This window comes from Geotrypetes seraphini, chromosome 3, assembly GCF_902459505.1.
Source record: "Geotrypetes seraphini chromosome 3, aGeoSer1.1, whole genome shotgun sequence".
Classification (NCBI taxonomy): domain Eukaryota; kingdom Metazoa; phylum Chordata; class Amphibia; order Gymnophiona; family Dermophiidae; genus Geotrypetes; species Geotrypetes seraphini.
The window spans coordinates 208,669,724-208,684,770 of record NC_047086.1 but is presented as its reverse complement, the minus strand read 5'-3'; the positions used below and the strand labels follow the sequence as shown (position 1 = coordinate 208,684,770).

Genomic DNA, 15,047 nt, shown 5'->3' with positions numbered 1-15,047 from the left:
ATGACGTCACCCACATGTGAGAATAGGCTGCCTGCTTGTCCTGGGATAAAGTATACTACTGTTACAGTATACTGTCCTGACCTGAGGAAGGAGAATTTGGTCTCTGAAAGCTAGTCAAAAATGTATTAAAATTAGTCCAATAAAATGATCACCGTATTTCCATTTTCTATTTCTAAACATTTATCAACACAGCTATAATACTACTTTATCCTAAAGCAAAAAACTAGAATTTTTTCTACCTTTGTCATGTGGTTTCTGCTTTCCTCATCTTCTTGTCATTCTCTTTCTTCCATCCACTGTCGGCCCCTTCCAGAAACTGTCCGTCTCCCCCTGCCATCTCTCCTCTTGGCAACCCCCCTTTGGTCTGGCATCCATCGACTTCCCTCTGTTCCCTCAAGGTCTGGCATCTCCCTCCTTTCATCTCTCTTTCCCTCCCCCTGTGATTTTTAGCATCTCTCTCTTCTCATTTCCTCCGCTCAGATCTGATATCTCTGTCTCCTTCCCTGGCATCTCTCTCTCCTCTCTCTTCCCTTTCCTTTCCTTCTCTGGTGTTCCTTCTTTATTTTCTGTCTCCATCTAAATTAAATTCTTTCTTACTATGCAGTCCTCAGTTTCCCTCATTTCACTGTCTACCCACAGCATGCCATCCCTTTCCTTCACCCCTTCACTATCTCACTATCTTCTTCCCCCATCCAGCATATGTCCTTTTTCTTTATCTCCTTCTTCCATCCAGTATGTGTTCTCTTTCTCCACTTCCATTCAGCATTTGCTTTCCCTTCTCAACTGACATCCGTCTGCCCTCTTCTCTCTCCCCCTTCTCTTCACCTCCATCATCTGCCCCCTTCTCTTTCTCTCTCCCTTCTCATTTCCATCATCTGCCCCCTTTTCTCAATCTCTCCATCCACCCCAGGCACATCTCCCTCCCTTCCTCTCATCTTTCTTTCCGATTTTGGCAACAAGATCAGCAAAGGGCCGCCACCCCCCCCCCCCACCCATAATGGCAGTCAAGATCGGCGAGCCCCTCCCCCTCGCGATGGCACTCAAGATTAGCAATGGGCCATCCCCCCCCCCCCGACGGCACTCAAGATTGGCAACGGGACCCCGCCAGCATCAACAACACTTCAGATCAGCAACGCGATGCTCAGTCCAAAGCTTCCCTCTTATGCGAACTGCCCGGACAGAAACAGGAAGCTGCGTCAAAGGGGAAGTTTTGGGCTGAGCACTGCGTTGCCGATCTGAAGTGCTGTTGATGCCTTGGGAGGAGGAGGCCCATTGCCAATCTTGAGTGCTGGGGGAGGCCCGTTGCTGATCTTGAGTTCCATTGCGGGAGGGGGGGGCCCGTTTCCGATGCCACCCATCGCCATTTTGAAAAAATAAAAAAAAAGGCTCTCTCTTTGCCCTCCTTCAGCGGGCCCCCTAACAATTTTGTACTGGCTAGTATAACCAGCAAACCAAAGAATCTCTGCTGAAAATTATTTTTTGCAACACAATCAGCCTTTGGTTGCAACTATTCCTTTTGGTTAACCATCCCCTTCCAAGTCCAGCTGTAGTTCTCTGGTGAAGGAAACCATGCGATGCCATCCAAAACTTGGAACACATTAACTCTGGAGTAGAGGTCTGCACGGGAACGGGGATCGCGGGAATCCCGCGGGTCCCACGGGGTTCCCACAGGAATCCCCCCCTAACCCGCGGGACTCCCATGGGGACCCCCCTCTAGCCAACGGGACTCCCACAGGGTTGTAAGACTTTGGAAGAAGGGTTCGTCCATATAATATAATGTACACGTCAGCCTTAATAAAAGAGGGGGTTTATAAGTTAATTACCTGAACAAAAAACAAAAATGGGTTTCACCAAAGAGATTCCACAAGGAAAACAGCAGCGCAAACACAAAAGAAACTGTGGAATTGATGATCCTGTCAGAATTAATTGCTGCTTTTTATGGGGACGGGCGGGGATGGAGGTAATTCCTTGTGGGGATGGGTGGGGACGAAGAAGATCCTGACGAGGACAGGTGGGGATGGAGAGGATCCTGGCGGGGACGGGTGGGATTTCTGTCCCTGTGCAACTCTCTACTCTGTAGTCTTTATAGACATTTCTTTTAAGCAGTAGTTGAAACTTCATCCCATGAGGCCTGTAAACATTGCCAAGCCCAAACTTAAAATGGCAACCTGCAGCAGGCCAAGAAGGCTAAGTGATCACACAACTAAAAAAATAAATAGACTCCTTGCAAAGCAGTCTAAGTCAGTGTTTTTCAACCTTTTTACACCCGTGGACCGGTAGAAATAAAATAATTATTTTGTGGACTGGCAAACTTCTAGGACTAAAATTTAAAAACCCCGTTTCCGCCCCATCTCCGCGAGCTCGGTCCCCACACCCCACAAATCATCTGATCCCATCCACACAAGCCTCAGTTATTTTATATTGAATATATTTTATTAAAGTATAAAAAGAAACAATATTCTGTACAATTGTCATTTTATAAATACAAATAATACAGAGCAAGGATCAACAAAACCCCTGTCTCCCCTCCCCTTCACATATCTACTATCAAGAAAACTGAATAAGCCATGCTACACAGAAATATCATGCTAACAGAATACTGCAGTCACACATGACAGGAATAGTGTTAGGGAAGTGCAACAAGGGCAACTGCCCCCCTGGTCAGAGAGCGCCCTAAGCCAGCTGGAAGCTAAAGAAGCACTGCCTGGGCTTTGCAGTCCCCAGTTATGTCTAACACCAGCTGTAGCAGGATATATATTTCAAATCTGATATATTCTAATCACAAAATAGAAATAAAATTATTTTTTTCTACCTTTTGTCGTTTCTGGTTTCTGCTTTCATCTTTTTTTCACTCTCTTCCTTCCAGCGTCTGCCCTCTCTGTCTCTTCAATCCAGCATCTGCCCCTTCCATCCACTGTCTGCCCTCTCCCCCTTCCATATGGTATCTGTCTTCTTTCTATGTCCCTCTTCCCTTTCCATCCAGCCTGTGCCCCCTCTCTCCTTTTTACATGATTCATTCCAGCTTCACTGCTCTCTCCTACACCAGATCTAGCATTGTTGGCCCTCTCTGCTTATTTCTCTGCTGACCCCTTCCCATCATCAATCTCTCTACTTTCTCATGCCTGTCTCTCCTCTTCCCCTCCTCTAATCTCCCTGACAGCTGTTTCCTTCTTTTTTTTCCTTCTCCCTTCCCTCCTCCTCCTGTCCAGCAGCAACTCTCTTCCCTTCCTCCCCTCCCAATAGCATCTCTCCTTCTCCTTCCCTCCAGGTCCAGTAGCAGCTGTCCTTTTTTCCCTTGTCCAGAAGCTTCCCAGACTCCTTTCCCTCCTCCCCTCCCAGCAGCATCACTCCTTCTCCCTCTCCAGGTCCAGTAGCAGCTGTCCCTTTATTTCCCTTGCTCAGCAGCTTCCCAGCCTCCAACAGTGGCTTTCTTCCCTCCCAGCAGCTCTCCTTACTTACCAGCGCAGCAATTCAGGAAGACAGCCTCAGGTCCTTTGTTGGGTCTGAGGAAAGAGGAAGTTGCATCATCAGAGACGGCCGCGACTCAGCAAAAGCCCAAAGGCTGCCTTCGTGAATCGCTGCACTGGTAAGTAAGGAGAGCTGCAGAGAGGGGAGAAAGCCACTGTCAGAGGCTCCCCATGATCTCTCCAGCCCAGCTGAAAATATCTCGTTGATCTTGCCGGCCCTGCGCGGACCGGCAGGAAATTGAAGTTAATCAATCTCGCCGGCCCTGTGCAAACCAGCAGAAATTTCCTGCGGACTGACACCGGTCCACAGATCGGCAGTTGAAGAACAGTGGTCTAAGTCATTCCATCTTTTACTTTTCGCATAAAACAGCAGATCAGAGAAAAAATTTTTAAACAGTTACAAAACATACAGCTCAGGTCTTCTTACCCATTCTGGTACAACTAATTCATCTAAGAATAAAATAGAGCATAGCTCAAACTGATAAGCAAGAAAATCTTAAAATATCTCCTGCAAACCAATGAGTTTTAATACAGCATTCAAACATATACAATTAAAATGCATGGCTACCCAGGCTTCTGTGTCAGGCGTCTCTTCATCTTGGGCCTCTGGTTGAAGAACTTTATCCCAGAAGTCTGTCTCATCATCTTCGAGATCCTTAGCTAAACTCTCCTCTTCAGGAACCATCTGTGTTTCTTCTGCAACTTCCTCTAAAACCAAGCAAAAAGGTCAACAGCTGCAAACCACCAGCAAAACTGGGGAAATTATTTTTTACAGGAAATAATAATGCTATACAGTTGAGAAAAAAAAGTAATAAATGCTGGGTTTTATTAAGCAGCGTTTTTACTGTGGGCCAGCGAGGTAAATGCTATGACACTCATAGGAATTCAATGAGCGCCGGAGAATTTACCTCATCGGCCCACAGTAAAATGCTCTTATATTGTTTAGTAAAAGGAGCCCAAAATGTCAGTCTGAAGCACTGCACAACTAAGTTCTATTGTAACTCAGGAGACAAACGTTCAGATTCTTGATACTACTGAACTTTTGTGGGCTTCAGGTTATTAAAAGCCTCTGCACTCAAACTTTAGGAGCAATTGCTCTTCCCCAAATTAGGAGGCCCCGGCAGTGGGAGGGATGCTTACTCCCTCCCGCCACCAAGCGACACATCCCCTAGCAGTGAGAGGGATGCCCACTTCCTCCCGCTGCCAAGCAACAACCCCAATACTACCCCAAGCCAGCGATAACCCCCTTTACCTTGTTTACGAAGGCCAGCCGGAGGGATGCCTACTCCCTAAGACGTTCCCCTCCCTGGTGCTTCCTGGGATACGCCAGGGAGGGGCCTAAGGCTCCGATTGGCCCAGGTTTCTGTAGGCCCCTCCCCAGCGCATCCGGGGAGGGTACTAAGGCTGTGATTGACCCAGATGCTTGGCTGGCCCAGATCTTCTCTCCGATGTACAACAGCTCGCTCTGTAGCCACGGTTGGACCAGAGCATCTAGACCAGGGGTGAACAACGAGGGCCGGAATCCATTCGGGTTTTCAGGATTTCACCAATGATTATGCATGAGATCTATTTGCATGCACAGCCTCCCATTGGATGCAAATGGATCTCATGCATATTAATTGGGGAAATCCTAAAAACCTGACTGGATTCCGGCCCTTGTTGCCCACCCCTGATCTAGACCCATGCTTCCGGGCTTGGTCCTTCGACTGAAGAAGCTGTCCACTAGAGAATGACACGGTGACAAAATTCATCACTGTTCCCGTCCCCGCGGATAACCGTGGTAAACCATCTTCATGTCATTCTTTAAGGAGAGAGGGAAGAATCAGAGTATGAATGGCTACAACCACTGACCCTCAAGCTTTGCTTTGAAGAATGCTGGTATAGAAGGACTGAGGCTGAAATAGACACTAAAAAATGACATGGGATTATTTCCCACGGTTATCCGCGGGGACGGGGACGGTGATGAATTTTGTCACCGTGTCATTCTCTACTGTCCACCTTGTTCTGCGCTGTTGCCATGAGATCGAACATTGGGCAACTCCAAAGTAAAACAATGGTTTGGAAGGCTGAAGCAGACTGCGTCCAGTCTCCCGAATCCAGTGCCTGTCTGCTGAGGAAATTGGCTTGGACATCTCCCGAATCTGTCTTTTTCTCAGTATCTGTCTCACCAGTTTCTTGTTTTTCTTCAGCTCTTCTTCCTGGATTTGTTGGAGCTCAGGTTTTCTGAATTCTTCACTTTCTTGAATCTCCTCCTTAATCTCAAACAACTTAAAGGAGAAAAACTATCTAGAACCCAAATTCCTAACTAATGAAAGTCCTCCGTCAAAAATAAACTTTTATTATTTTTTCCTCTCTCATTTAATTTTCAGAACACAGTAAAATTAACAATTCACCCAGCTCTGTGCTCTATTTTTCAACAGTAAAGCATATAAAGTCAGATAATTAAATCAGGCCTCCAGCCTATTCAAACTATCAAAAAGTCTATACAACGGGCCATTACAATGTGTTTAAAACACCCTTCTTTCCTATGACAGTACTTACAACTCTCAAGCAGAGAGTGACAATACTTATTAATGAATCACCACTTCCTAGTAAAATAAAAACCTTTCTAATAAATATTTTAACCCAAAACAGCATTAATTCAGTTCACAGAAACAAGCAACAAAGTAGGACACAGGTTTCACAGTGCCAATGCCAGGCAGCAGCAGTAACCAGAATGTTTACCCTTTGTTACCAGAGCAACCAGCAGGCACATGTATGCCTGTGATAATGTGCCTCTTATAATTCTGCAGCAATTAAACTCCTTCTCAACCTCAGAAAACCCTACAAGGGTTATTACATTAATACCACGCCTCCCTCACTTAGCAGGGATTGAAAGATTAGGTTTTCGCCTTCAATAATCTTTTGTTAGTCCCTGAAGGATTCAGTATGCTAAATGTACAATCCCTTCCTGCAATCCGGGAATTGCAGAAATCCATACAATTTTCTGAGCATGTGCTCCTCCTATCTTAGAGAGTAAGAGCCCCCTACAGTTCAGTCCCAAAGCCAAGCAACATACCGGAACAAAATAAGGGAACATGGGGAAACCTCCCCACTAATAAATAAATTTCTGTTCTGCTCTGCAAAACATGAAAACAAATAATAAACAGTGAAAAGGCAACACAGAAAAAAATACTGAGGAACAATGTATAACTAATCTGCAGTGTGCAGTGAACACCTACATGAAGCAGCATTTGATAATATGCATACTCACAGAAGAGCAAACATCTCACAGGCCCCGTTTACTGGCTGGAAGATTCTAAAGCCTGTAAGGAAAATAAGAGGCCAAAGAAAGCAGGCAATTCAGAACAACCGAGCTTACACAGAAAGCGTGGGCCATATTGAATCTTCCAGGGACTAACAGAAAGAAGATTATCGAAGGTGAAAACCTAATCTTCCATTCTGTAACGTTCCTTCCGGATTCAGTACACTAGGTGGCGTACCAAAGCAATGGAAGCGTCTAGGGAGGGACAAAAGAGTCTGCCTACAACACCTAGGTCCCAAAAGCAGCATCAGCGTGAGCTGCCACATCCACCATGAAAATCAGGTACAGCTATGAGAGAGGATCAAGTAGGCGTCCTACAAATTTCAGCTGGATGAATCGCATGAAACTCTGCCCACAAAGTGGCAACACTTCTACTTGAGTGGGCTTTAAGGAAAACCTGGCAGCTGCTTGCCGTGGGCGACATAAGTCGTGGAAATGGCCTTATGAATCCAACGGGCGATCAAGGTCTTAGACGCTGACCTACCACACCGAGGAGGGGCAGTCAAGACAAAGAGAAATCAGACAGCCAAAAATTAACCTTCTCCAAAAAATGGAGCAAGATTCTCTTGCTATCCAATCTGCGTAAAATCTGATCTGTTCTCTCCAAGCTTGTGGATTGAAACGCAGGCAAATGAATTTCCTGGTTGACATGGAAAAGAAGGAGCCACTAGTGTAATTGCTGTAACTTCTTAAAAGTCCTCTTGAAACTCCCTATTCCTTATACTTTAATCAGTGGATAGATTGTGCTCAGAGACATGGAGGAAAAAGGGGACAGAAAGTCCCCAAAAAACCTCACCACCCAATCATTGCAAAACTTCCACCTTAACACACTTCAGCAGATATCGGAAGTTCACTGAAAGCTGAATTGCAAGCTAGACCAGAGACTGACACCCATTCTGGAAGACTTAAGAGTCTTTCGCTGTTACGAGGCCAAAGAACTATACACAAAAGATAAGTGCTTTTTCAATAATACAATCTTTCAAGTCATGCACATATAAAAGTGTGTTAAGGTAGAAGTTTTGCAATGATTGGGTGGTGAGGTTTTTTGGGGACTTTCTGTCCCCTTTTTCCTCCATGTCTCTGAGCACAATCTATCCACTGATTAAAGTATAAGGAATAGGGAGTTTCAAGAGGACTTTTAAGAAGTTACAGCAATTACACTAGCGTGTTTTTTGTTTATTTTCTTGAATTTTTTCACGCTGTTTGATTTTTGAAGTTATTTTCCTCCTGTGTAGTTTTGAAAAGAAGGAGCCAGCAGATAAGTCTTAGACATAGCTTTAGCGAGGCAGAAAGAGCTTCTGGGGTATCCCATTGTTCCGTAACCCAACCAAGAAGCTGTGGATGGGATGAAAAAAAAAAAAAAAAAAGAGGACAACACATTAGAACGGTCCATGACCAAATACTGTGACGTGGAAGGTGAAGATTCCAATTTGAGCTCATTCAGAACATCAGCAATAAAATGATGGACAGAGAATCTTAAACAGTTTACAGACCTCAGCACCTGCAGTTAATGCCATGCCATGGGAGCTGGAAGGTCCAGGAGTTCTCAGATCTGCTGCTGAAGTTTCTATCTGCGTGACTCAGAAAGAAACACACGACTCTGCCAGGTGTCAAAGAGAAGGTCCGGATATTCCAAGGTCTGTGACGGCATCAACTAGCTCTTCCTGAAGTTGACCATCCAACCCAAGTGCTGTAGCAGAGATACCACTGCCTCCATAGCACATTCACACTTGTGTCAATACGGAACCCGGATCAACCAGACCTCACCCAAATCCAGACTCTCAAGGCGAGCATGCTGACTCGTCCCAGCAAGGGCAGCAGCAGGATCCAACAGAAACAGCATCAGGAGACATAAGAGGCATAAAATCCATAAGGCAACTAATACAGTCGAGCTCTGTCATAGTCAGATGAGAGGGCTCCTGAACAGGGATCTCTGCCACTGGCGCAACAGGCTTAGAAGCCAACGCGCCCACCAGCTGCATCAAACGCTTTCCAGAGGAGCCAAATAAAGTCCGGGTAAAATTCACACCCTGTAGCTACTGCTGGGCCCTGTTGAGGTGCCTGCACCACACTGAAGGAGTCCCCTGACTCAGAACACAAGTGTTTGGTGGCAGACTCCAGAATGGCCCCAGGGCGATACTTTTTTTTTAAAACCACGAACCCTGGCCAACTCCTCAGCCCTGGTGGACCTGGAAGAGGCGAAGCTTGAAGCTCCCACCCCCTCCCCCCAGCACGCTGCAGCAAGGGGTGCCAATCCAGCACAATCAGTTCACACATTCAACAGATTATGGGCTGAGGAGTCCATCCCAAAGAAATTTTAACAAAATTGAGCGGTTTTGAGGTAAAAATAAAACTTTGAAAAAGAAATATTGATAAAAATTCAAGATGGCTCACCAAAGTTTCTCTGTGAAGCAACACATCCTTTTCTCTGCTGCAAAGGGGTCTCATGGCACTGAAGCCACCAAAAAAGATGAACTTTAAGTGAAAAAAAAAATAAGAAAAAGATGAAGAGCAGATCAGAAGACTTCTGCACATATTGCTTGTAGAAAGTGAATCTATAAGGGGGCTCTAACTCTCTAAGGTAGGAGGAGCACATGCTCAGAAAAGCTCCAAAAAGACTTCTGTAGGCTGGCCAACAGGTAGCACAAGGGATTAGCCTGTCAGCTGCAGACTGCAGTCTGCTTTTCCTCCACCCAGGCAGAGTTGGACCCTCGACCAGAGGAGCTCTCAGCACTGAAATGAAGCAAAAAAGACTGCAAAGAGACCAAAACTGACCAAAATAAAGAAATAAGCAGAGCAGAGCAGAAAGACTCCTCCCAGCTCACATGCAGATGGAAAAAAAATGACAGGGGCAGAAGAGCCCTCTGGTGAAGTAAGAGGGCTTCAAAAACTGGAGTGGATTCCTTCTGCATGGCTTGTGAGCATTGGGATATTGCCCACTCATCCAGAAAGATACACCTATTGCACTAGAATGCTCATTGACAGATAAGCTTCACAACTCCTGAGTATCCTGATTTTATAAAAGTCTCCCTTTATCACTTGTTTAATATAAGCCTTAACTATTACATTTGCATCTAACACCTAGATATGACATTTGAAAAAATAAAATAAAATGGACACATTATTCATCATCACTGTTGGAGGAACTATTAAAGGAGGAATTATGTCCTCATTAGGTAGAACACTAACACAAGATTCTCATAAACTTCAGAGATCCCCAATTCATACCCACCAGTCTTCCCAGACCCCTTCCTCCCAAAGCCAAGCCTGTTCCTACTAGCCCTATATCTACCTTCCTCTTCCTCTCTTCCTAATCTTTCCAGCCTGTTCCCCAACTACCTCTTTTTTTCTCTCATTAACTATCTCTCTCCTTACCCCCCACCAATCCTTACTAGCCTCTCTTTCTTCTCCAAGCCAATCCACAGTCAGACAGACAGTCTTTCTCTCTCCCAGTTCGTCCGCCCCACACCGCCACTGGTATCTTTTCAACTTCTGATGTTGGACTGCTGTTTCCAGGCCCTGCAGGCTGATGCTGGTCCTGTTGCTTCTGACCTCCATAGCTACCTCTGATCATATACCAACTGAAGACACTGCTGGTCCCAACCCAATGACCACTTCTGCTTCTATTCCCAATAGCTGCTACTTCTTATAGTCCCTATGGTTACTGAGCCATCCCTGCAGCCTCTGTATTTTGTTTGCATGGATCCTCAGACAATTAGAAAGGCCCTTCTATTCACCCTCCCCACCAAAATTATTCACATGCAAATCAGCTTTCAAACTCATTTGGGTATTCTGGATACTGCTGCTCCATGAGACTTCTTGCTGTCTCCAAAATGGTCCCTGTTCCAAGCTGCAGGCACAGCATATATTGCTGGAAGAGGAGCTCTCCCAATAGCCTGTGCATACCCCACATTGCTCCCCACACTGAGATGGGGCCCACCATGTATACATTCTAGGATGCCTACTTAACCAGGCCCACTTCCTTACTTATCCTACCTACTACCAAAGGAACCTACTAAAGGAACTATTACATTAAGACTTGCCTGCCTCCTTGCCTGTACTTACTGTATTTTTCGCTTCATAAGATGCACTTTTTTCCCCTAAAAGTGGGTGGAGAAAGGGTGTGTCTTAAAGAGCGAATATACAACCCCCCGGTACTTTTAAATTGTGGTCACTGGACAGTAGCCTCCTTGATGTCAGGACCAGCGGCGCACAAGCATGCTCCTCCATGGGCCCGTGCCACTTAATGAATGGCTGTGGTCAGTTTTCGTGAGTCCTTTCAGGAAGTGGTACGGGTCCATATAGGAGCATGCTTGTGCGCCGCTGGCCCCGACAGCACAATCAGGAAGTAGCTGGGACTGGCCCACAGCGCCTCACGATCCATCTGGAGGAGACTCGGGACCGGTTTCGGAGGGAGGATCCGGATCGGAGGAAACCACATCAGACTCTGGCTATGATCCAGCTCAGGGGAGACTGTGCCTGGTTTGCGATAACTGCATAACTTCTGCATAAACAGTTGAGAGCTTTCCCAGCATCTACCCATATAATTAGGGCAGAAGAAATGTTTTTATTGCACATTGCAAATAACGTGATCCAGCTAGCTATACCTATTAAGCAGCATTAATTGCACTGCTTTATTTACCATATTAAGTTACTGAAATTGTATATCTGGATTAAGTTAATGACATTGTAAATCTGGATTTTGGTCGACATTGTATATCTGGATTTTCAGAAGGCGTTCAACAAGGTTCTGCATGAATGACTACTTCGAAAAATTGAGAGCCATGGAATAGAGGGTGAAATACTCACTGTCAGCCTAGCTGTCGCTACCATTCAGCATTTTAGTTGGCATTACTTATGTCAGCGAGGCTTATGGGAAATTATATCAATCTGACTCTGGCATGGGAATGCAGATAGACTCTGTAAGGCAGGGAGACTGTGTTAAGTTTCCCTGATATGGTTTTAAGCAGCCCTGATTGAATCATGACTAGCTAAAAGGTGTTAATGTCTGATTAAGAGGGTGCTTAGGACAATGGCCTGCTTGAATGGGACAAAGAAGCCAGAGACTTAATCCCATCACCATGCTTGCAAGTATCACATCCTCCTTAGCAATTAAATTAACCATTGTCTCAAACAGTTTACAAATTCTAAACAGAAAGATACTGGGAGATACAATATTTTCTTTATTCAGAATAAGATTCCAAGGTATAAAAGTCTGCTCTCTGCTCTATCAATATCTCTCTTTCTATCTAGCTATCTCTTGGCTTGGCACTCTGGTTCTCTCTTGGCTCTCCCTCTCTCTGTCTATCCTTCCCTTTATCTATGGAACACGAAGCTTAGACCATCCCCCTTTTCTCTTTCTCTCTGCCTTTCCCTGAAACTTCACGCTTCCTTCTGAACTCTGTAAGGCAGGGAAACTGCTATGCTCTCTATTTAATTGTAATGCTTAATTGTAATGATTATAAATACTGCCTTTCTTTTCCCCTATTTATATAATATATTCTTTATACAAAACTGACACTCACGTGGATTAAAAACTGGCTAGTGGATAAGAAACAGAGAGTGGGGGTAAATGGACAATACTCGGACTGGAAGAACGTCAGTGGGGTGCCGCAGGGCTCGGTGCTTGGACCCGTGCTCTTCAACATATTCATAAACGATCTGGAAATGGGTACGAGTGAGCTGATTAAATTTGCAGACGATACAAACTTATTCAGAGTAGTGAAGACGCAGAGGGATTGTGAAGATCTGCAACGCGACATAACCATGCTCGAGAAATGGGCAGCGACATGTCAAATGAGGTTCAACGTGGATAAATGTAAGATAATACATGTCGGTATCAAAAATCCCATACACGAATACAAGATGTCCGGGGCAGTATTTGGAGAGACCCCCCAGGAAAGAGACCTGGGAGTACTGGTCGACAAGTCAATGAAGCTGTCTGTGCAATGTGCAGTGGTGGCGAAAAGGGCGAACAGAATGCTAGGAATGATTAAGAAGGGGATCACAAACAGATAGGAGAAGGTTATCATGCCGTTGTACCGGGCCATGGTATGCCCTCACTTGGAATACTGCGTCCAGCACTGGTCGCCGTACATGAAGAAGGACAAGGTACTACTCGAAAGAGTCCAGCGAAGAGCAACTAAAATGGTTAAGGGGTTGGAGGAGTTGCCGTACAGTGAGAGATTAGGGAAGCTGGGCCTGTTCTCCCTAGAAAAGAGGAGACTGAGAGGAAACATGATCGAAACATTCAAGATAATGAAGGGAATAGACTTAGCAGATAAAGACAGGTTGTTCACCCTCTCCAAGGTAGAGAGAATGAGAAGGCACTCTCTGAAGTTAAAAGGGGATAGATTCCGTACAAATGTAAGGAAGTTCTTCTTCACCCAAAGAGTGGTAGAGAACTGGAATGCTCTTCCAGAGTATGTTATAAGGGAAAAGATGCACCAGGGATTCAAGACAAGGTTGGACAAGTTCCTGCTGAACCGGAACAAATGCAGGTAGGGCTGGTCTCGGTTAGGGCACAGGTCTTTGACCTGGGGGCCGCCGTGTGAGCGGACTGCTGGGCGTGATGGACTACTGGTCTGACCCAGCAGCGGCAATTCTTATGAATAGATAAGGTGAGTTCTCACCCATTCACTATACCTTTCCACTTAGATGGTTAATATAGAAATCGTTGCTGTTAGCCTTTGCTAATTACCATGTTAACAGCTTAATGCAACTTAGCAAATAGGTTTCTGACTATTGCTTTATTAGGTTTGTTTGTCAGGGCTTTCTCTCCACCTCACTCGTTTTGGGTCAGGGGAGACTTTCTCTCTTTTTAGCAATTAAGCTGACATTTTGAGAAGTGCAAACTCATAGCCAAATATGGTAGTTTTTGTATTTATTTTACATAACAGTGTATTATTCCTGGGGAGAGTCTTTAGAATTTTATTTCAATACTGCACCCCAACCTGAACCTCTATCCTCAACATAGCATTCTTCATCAATGTCCAAAATCCCTGGTAGACTGCATAAACATACTGGGTCACAAAGAAAGCAATCTGACCCTTTGCTATCTCTAACATTAAAGTCAAAATTTCTGCTAGTCTAATGGCTTTCCCTGATCCCAATCTGATCTAAACCAATACCCCCTCCCCCCCCCCCCGCAACAACAACAACAAAAAGCCCCGCTAGTCTCTAGCAGCCTCCCGTCCATCCTCCTCCTCTCAATATGAAAAAAACTTCTCTAGCTCAACTCCCCTCCCCCCCAACTCATGCTATAAAGAAGTAGGAGGGATCCTGCTGACTAGTGCTGCCCGATTCATAATTCGAATCGATTCACCAATTCACTTCGGGTGAATCGATTCCAAATCAATTTAAAGCAACAAAAAAATTGGCCTCCCGATTCGGTGACTGACCCTCCCCCCTCAAGCAGAAGCAGCAGCGCTGCCTCTTGCTTTAGAGGTTGAGGGGGGAGGATCAGTCAGGAAGTTCTGGTGTCAGGCTTCCCCCCTGGCCTCCCGCTGGTGTTCGGCTTCACTCCTGGCCTCCAACGCATCTGTATACCTAATTTCAGCAGCCTGCAGAGAGGATCGCCAGTGCTAGTGATCTTTGCAAGCTACCATAGGTCTTCGGAACAGTCTTCATTCTGCCACGGTCTCGCCCCTCCTCTGACGTCAGAGGCAGGATTGCCGGCAGAGGAAACAGCTCCAAAGGCCTATAGCAGCTTGCAAAGATCGCTAGCACTGGCGATCCTCTCTGCAGGCTGCTGAAATTAAATAAATGGATACGCAGGAGATCAGGGACATGCAGGCCTTCCGGGGGGGTGGGCAGTCCCTCAAGGGTGGGGGGTGCACAGACCTTCAGGGGGGACAGGCAGGCATTTAGGGATGTTGGCACAGGCCTTCAGGGGTGGGGTGCGGGGCCCTGGTGTAGAAGTACATGGAGGGAGGGAAGGGGGAGTTCAAAAAGATGTGCATATGCCGGACTTTGTGGGGAAGAAATAATGGGTTTAAAAACATTGGAGAGGGAGAGAGATGGTGGACAATGGGATTTAGAGAGGGAAGGAACAGAAAAGGAGAGAAGTTTGACACAAGGGATGGTGTGGAGAGGGGGGATAAAGATACTGGATAGGAGAGTAATTCGGAAAAGAAAGGGAGAAATGATGAGGAAGGAGGGAGAGATGCTGAATGAAAGGGTAGTTGAGAAAAGTTTATTATGCAAAAGGTGGATCTGTGGATGGAGACGAAAAAAAGGAAAGATGCCAGACCTCTGGGGGAGGGAAGGAAAACGGA

At 45.7% G+C, this 15,047-nt stretch overlaps 1 protein-coding gene across 2 annotated transcripts in view; it reads right to left on the bottom strand.

The window, feature by feature from the left end:
- OS9 (OS9 endoplasmic reticulum lectin) overlaps positions 1 to 15,047 on the bottom strand; it is a 206,029-nt gene that overhangs the window by 82,882 nt on the left and 108,100 nt on the right. For both annotated transcript variants that reach the window (XM_033937158.1, XM_033937157.1), the window contains exon 8: positions 4,036 to 4,175. In XM_033937158.1, the coding sequence (XP_033793049.1) occupies positions 4,036 to 4,175 (140 nt within the window). The remainder of the gene's footprint in view (positions 1 to 4,035; positions 4,176 to 15,047) is intronic.